The 6294-nt window shown below is 45.2% G+C and overlaps 2 protein-coding genes across 2 annotated transcripts; both read right to left on the bottom strand.

Annotated features, from left to right (window-relative positions):
* Positions 1–507: 507 nt before the first annotated feature.
* On the bottom strand, positions 508–1618 carry LOC147088060 (histone H2A type 2-C-like). The gene has a single exon (XM_085977878.1). It carries the CDS (start codon positions 1616–1618, stop codon positions 1229–1231), a length of 390 nt encoding a protein of 129 aa, XP_085834004.1. The 3' UTR covers positions 508–1228.
* A 2529-nt stretch (positions 1619–4147) lies between these two features.
* LOC147088059 (histone H2B-like) lies at positions 4148–5306 on the bottom strand. Its single transcript, XM_085977972.1, has one exon. It carries the CDS (start codon positions 4520–4522, stop codon positions 4148–4150), a length of 375 nt encoding a protein of 124 aa, XP_085834098.1. The 5' UTR covers positions 4523–5306.
* Between the last annotated feature and the right edge of the window lie 988 nt (positions 5307–6294).

Below are 6294 nucleotides of genomic sequence, written 5' to 3'. Positions count from 1 at the left end.
CGGATTGGTCGCTTGATTGGAATCCATTTCCTTAACAGAATTAACTGTTGGCCTCAATTGATCAATGTTATATTAAATTTTAAACATTCCAGCAAATTGAAAGACAGACATTTATTTATAATTATTGTATTCGACAAAGACAGACATAGGTTGTGGGTGGCTCTTAAAAGAGCCGTTGTGTTTTCTGGGTATTTTGTCAGTAAATTATGGAGTTTTACTTGGAGATGGCGTACTTTGCCACCCCGTGCTTGGCCATCTCCCCGGACAGCACCATACACACAGCGGTCTGGATGTGTGGACACAATCCGCACACTCCAAACTATTAGAGGTTGGTGCCATCTCCTGGCTGAAAGCGAGTGCTGCAACAAGAGACAATTATTCAGCAGAAACCATTTTATTTCGGAGAGAAAATATGTCAGCACCGTGCTAATGTTCAGCTTAAAACCATTGCCAAGTGTTTATTGGTCAAGCTGAAAACTCCAAACAACCATTAAAAGCAGATGGACGCGCTCACCCGATTCTAGTGTGAACAGTGTGGTTGATCATTGATTGTGGGATAGACACTGTCTCTGTCACTCTGGTACTAGATGCCAATGTGAGATTCACTGCTGAATATGGGATACTGTATCTGTCACTGTCTGGTACAGTGGGTCAGTGTTGGACGGACAGGGAGTATAGGAAAGGCACTGTCTCTGTCACTCTGGTACAATGTGTCATTCTGGGATTGACAAAAGTGCATATGATAGACATATGTCACCCCCTGTATTGTCAGTGTCTGATTGGCTGGTGGAAAATGAGATACTGTATCTGACACTGTCTGGTACAATGTGACATTTTAAAATGTCTGATGAGGCTATACTAGATACATTATCTGTCACTCTCTGGTACTGTGTCAGTGTGGGACTGACAGGTGAGTCTAGGAAAAGCACTAGCGCTCACTCGCAGGTACTGCATGTGAGTGAGGAATATTCGTCAATACAGGATAGCTATTGCATCTGTCACTCTGTCACGGTATGACAGCGTTTGATCGTCAGGTGAGTGATGGATAAATAACTTACTGGACAAAACTGTTGTAATTGAAATTCAAAGTAGAATTTAAGATTTAACATGTTAAATTAGATTTTGGATAATTGTGAGCCATAGAACATTACAGTAAACAGCCCTTTCACAGATACAGTGGGTGGCTCTGAAAAGAGCCTTTGGGTTATTAGATTGAATCTTGTCCGCTTTACTTGCTCTTGGGGCTGGCAGTGCTGGTTTTCTTGGGCAGCAGCACCGCCTGGATATTAGGCAGCACCCCGCCCTGAGCGATGGTCACCTTTCCCAGCAGCTTGTTGAGCTCCTCGTCGTTGCGGATGGCCAGCTGCAGGTGTCTGGGGATGATGCGGGTCTTCTTGTTGTCGCGGGCCGCGTTGCCGGCCAGCTCCAAGATTTCAGCGGTCAGATACTCGAGCACAGCAGCCATGTAGACCGGGGCTCCGGCACCCACACGCTCAGCGTAGTTGCCCTTTCGCAGGAGCCTGTGAACACGGCCCACAGGGAACTGCAATCCGGCCCGGGATGAGCGAGACTTAGCCTTGGCCCGAGCTTTACCGCCGGTTTTTCCTCTTCCAGACATTTCCACAATTCACTCGTTCAGAGAAAGAATGAAAGTCTCCTTCCACATCTGCCCTTCTTATACCTTCTGGAGGAATTAAGACAGCCTACTTGTGATTGGTCAATCTGTGGTGGCTTTCATTGGTGTTTTCCGGTGACCAATCACAGTCTGCTTTTCCCGCCAATGAAAAGAGAGCGAAAATAACTGTCATCAACAGGCAGACCGCCAACCATTTTTTAATTTCAAACAGCCCGCCAATATTTTCCTAGGCCAGTATACCAGTGAATTAAGTTAATAAATTCACTATTATCCAACGATTTCTGAACATTTTTTAAATGTCTTTTGTATGACATCTCCCCCTTGCAAATTCCAGGCTGTTACAATCAGGATTAATTTCGGATTCAATTTCAACTTGTCACTGGCGGGATTCAATCCCCAATGATTCTGTAACGGGACACATTCCAGCTCAATCTGTGTAAAAGTGAGATTCACAGATTATCGATCGATCCTTTGCACAGGCGCTGCTGCGGGAGTGAAACCAGAACTGGGAGTCCTGCTGTGAGAAGAGAAGAGGGACAGAGTGTTCAAACTACCCCCATTCTGGTCTCTAAGAAACCCCATTCTGGGTTATTACACTGCAGCAAACCTCCGGTGAATAAACAGATTGACTCCCAACTGGCTTTAAAAAAAAGAAAAGGTCTTGACAGAGAACGAGGTGACTGAAATCGAGTCTCATCCCCAAAACAAATAAACGGGTCTGAGAGCAAAGTGCAACCAAGGACCGTGTTTGTAGTTTGCTGGGCAGGAAATACAACAGCGACGCTAAAGTCGATCCGGTCAATGAAACTGCTTATCTGAGAATTCAAAACTGAATCTACAGCTGGAACTTCAAACGTTCTCAAACACACTTGTTAATGAAATAATTACAGTACAAAAGGTAAATAATGCTTCACTAATTTATTGGAATTTTTTGAGGATGTAACTGGTAAAATAGATAAGGGAGAACCAGTGGATGTGGTGTATTTGAACTTTCAGAAGGCTTTCGATAAGGTCCCACATAAGAGATTAGCGTGCAAAATTAAGGCACATGGGATTGGGGGCAAGGTATTGACTTGGATCGAGAACTCGTTGGCGGACAGAAAGCAAAGAGTTGGAATAAACGGGTCATTTTCCGAGTGACAGGCAGTGGCTAATGGGGTACCGCAAGGATCGGTCCTGGGACCCCAGCTGTTCACTATATATATTAATGATCTGGACGAGGGAATTGGATGTAATATCTCCAAATTTGTAGATGACACAAAGCTGGGTGGGAGGGTAAGCTGTGAGGAAGATGTCGTGAAACTCCAGTACGATTTGGACAGATTGGGTGATTGGGCAGAAACATGGCAAATGCACTATAATGTGGATAAATGTGAGGTTATCCACTTTGGTGGCAAAAACAGGAAGGCAGATTATTATATGAATGGCAATAGATTGGGAGAAGGGGAAGTGCAAAGAGACCTGGGTGTTCTTGTGCACCAGTCGCTGAAGGTAAGCATGCAGGTGCAGCAGGCGGTTAAGAAGGCAAATGGTATGTTGGCCTTCGTAGCAAGAGGGTTCGAGTACAGGAACAAGGATGTCTTGCTACAGTTGTACAGGGCCTTGGTGAGACTGCACCTTGAGTATTGTGTGCAGTTTTGGTCGCCTTACCTGAGGAAGGACGTTCTTGCCATGGAAGGAGTGAAGCGAAGATTCACCAGGCTGATACCTGGGATGGCAGGAATGACGTATGAGGAGAGATTGTGTTGATTGGGATTATACTCACTGGAGTTTAGAAGATTGAGAGGGGATCTCATCGAAACCTATAAAATTCTGTCAGGCCTGGACAGACTAGATGCAGCAAGGATGTTTATGATGGCCGGGGAGTCCAGAACCAGGGGTCATAGTCTAAGGATAAGGTGTAAGCCATTTGGGACTGAAATGAGGAGGAATTTCTTCACCCAGAGAGTGGTGAACCTGTGGACTTCTCTGCCACAGAGGGCGGTGGACGCCAGTGATGCGCTATCAATTACTCATAAAAGACTGAGAGTTAAGAGAGTAACTAAAGGCTTTTATTGACAAAAGAATGAAGGTCTGCCTCGAGTGGTCGACCGGTCCAGAAATACAAAGGGCTGGGGAGCAGTCACCTGTATACCAAGACTTGTGGGAGGAGTCAGCCGAGGCATGTCCAGGCATGTACACAGTGGAATACAAACAGTGGTTTACCACAGCCAGTTCATTAAATATATTCAAGAAAGAGTTGGATATATTTCTTAAGTCTATAGGGATCAAGGGATATGGGGAGAAGGCAGGGACAGGGTGCTGAATTTGGATGATCAGCCATGCTCTCATTGAATGGCAGAGCAGGCTCGAAGGGCCGAATGGCCTACTTCTGCTCCTATCTTCTATGTTTCTATGTTTAACTGGAGTGTAATGGGAGAAGCGTTTATGTCGCTCTTTCAGAGATATTGTGGGTGGCTCTTAAAAGAGCCGTTGTGTTTGCAGTTTGTTCTTTCAGGACAGCGTGGAGTTTTACTTGGAGCTGGTGTATTTGGTCGCCGCCTTTGTACCTTCCGACAGGGCATGCTTGGCCAGCGCCCCGGGCAGCAGCCGGTGCACGGCGGACTGGATCTCCCGGGAGCTGATGGTTTGCCGTTTGTTGTAATGAGCCAGGCGGGAAGCCTCACCCGCAATGCGCTCGAAAATATCGTTCACAAAGGAGTTCATGATGCTCATGGCCTTGGAAGAGATGCCGGTGTCGGGGTGAACCTGCTTCATCACTTTGTAGATGTAGATGGAGTAACTCTCCTTTCTCGACTTTCTGCGCTTCTTACCGCCCTTAGGAGGCGCTTTTTTGACGATTTTCATAACGCCCTTCTTGGCAGCTGATTTCTTCTTGTCAGCCATTGTCTCGTTCAGGGAGCAATAGATTTAAGGAAACGCTGTTCCGAGCTCGTATTATATATGTAAGAAGTCACACAACACCAGGTTATAGTCCAACAGCTTTATTTGAAATCACAAGCTTTCGGAGCGCTGCTGCTTCATCAGGTGAAGTGAAGAAATGCATATAGGCACAGCATATATAGTCAGAGAATACTGCCAGATGATTACAGATAATCTTTCTAACTGCCCTTTATCACACCTCGGCTGAGAGATAATCACAGCAATCAAAGGTGTGAATGGTGTCCAAACAGGTCAGTCAGGAAAACATTACATCAAAGAACAATGAGGTGGGGTCACAGGGGGTCAAATGTTGCAGATGCTGGGGTCTGTATGAAAAACAAAAAAGAAACAAAAAACTATTTTTTTTGCTGGAAATCAGAGCAGGTCCGTCCACATCTGTGTAGAGAGAACAAGCCAACGACCACTCGAGTCTGGATGACAATAGTTTTTTGTTTGTTTTTGGAGAATGTTTCATTAAATATATTCAAGAAGGAGTTAGATATTTTTCTTAAGGCTAAAGGGATCAAGGGATAAGGGGTGAAAGCAGGGACAGGGTACTGAATTTGGATGATCAGCCATGATCTCATTAAATGGCGGAACAGGCTCGAGGGGCTGAATGGCCTACTCCTGCTCCTATCTTCTATGTTTCTATGTTTTTCTGTGTCTTCCTCCTCAGTCCTGAATGGCCTACCCTTTATACTGAGGCTGTGGCCCCTGGTTCTAGACTCCGCAGCCAAGGGAAACATTCTCCCAGCACCCACCTATCAAGCCCTGTAATAATGTTGTATGCTTCAATGAGATCCCCTCTCATTCTTCTGAATTCAAGAGAATGCAGGCCTAATTTACTCAATCTCTTCTCATTCGACAGTTCCTCCTCCCAGGAATCAATCTCATGAACCTTTGTTGCACTCACTCTATGGCAAGTATATGCTTCCTTAGGTAAGGAGGTCCAAATTGTACCCAGTACTCCAGGTGTGGTCTCACCAAGGCCCTATATAATTGGAGTAAGACTTCCCTATTATCTACTCCACTAGTTACATCCTCAAAGAACTCCAATATGTTTGTTAAACAGGATTTCCCTTTCATAAATCCATGCTGACTCTGCCCAATCTTACTATTAGTGTCGAAGTGCCCAGTTATTGCATCTTTTGTAAAAGATTCCAGCATTTTTCCAACTACTGATGTGATGCTAACAGGTTTATAGTTCCCCATGTTCTCTCCCTCCTTTCTTAAATAGTATACGTAGGTGAGGCGTTTATCTGTATCTGTCAGTCTCAGGTACTGTGAGAGAGTTTGGGATTCATTCTGTATCTGTCAGCCAGTGGGACTGTGTGTGACTATGGGTCAATTATATTCATTTCAGTCTTTGGCACTGTCTGTGAAAGTGGGATTCATTCTTTATGGATGGATGTTCTTGCCATGGAGGGAGTGCAGCGAAGATTCACCAGACTGATACCTGGGATGGCAGGAATGATGTATGAGGACAGATTGGGTCGATTGGGCTTGTACTCGCTGGAGTTTAGAAGAATGAGAGGGGATCTCATTGAAACTTATAAAATTCTAACAGGACTAGACAGACTAGATTCAGGAAGGATGTTCCCAATGGCGGGGGAGTCCAGAACCAGGGGTCACAATCTAAGGATCAGGTGTTAGCCCTTTAGGACAGAGATGAGGAGGCATTTCTTCACCCAGAGAGTAGTGAACCTGTGGAATTCTCTACAACGGAATGCAGTTGA

This window comes from Somniosus microcephalus, unplaced genomic scaffold (assembly GCF_052327205.1).
Source record: "Somniosus microcephalus isolate GS21.2 unplaced genomic scaffold, FLI_Smic_1.0 unresolved_chr5, whole genome shotgun sequence".
Taxonomy (NCBI): domain Eukaryota; kingdom Metazoa; phylum Chordata; class Chondrichthyes; order Squaliformes; family Somniosidae; genus Somniosus; species Somniosus microcephalus.
Note: the sequence above shows the minus strand (reverse complement) of the source record. Positions and strands in the feature narration are given on the sequence as shown.

Coding starts and splice junctions, on each gene's coding strand:
- LOC147088060 (XM_085977878.1), bottom strand. CDS start 1,618: ATGTCTGGAAGAGGAAAAACCGGCGGTAAAGCTCGGGCCAAGGCTAAG.
- LOC147088059 (XM_085977972.1), bottom strand. CDS start 4,522: ATGGCTGACAAGAAGAAATCAGCTGCCAAGAAGGGCGTTATGAAAATC.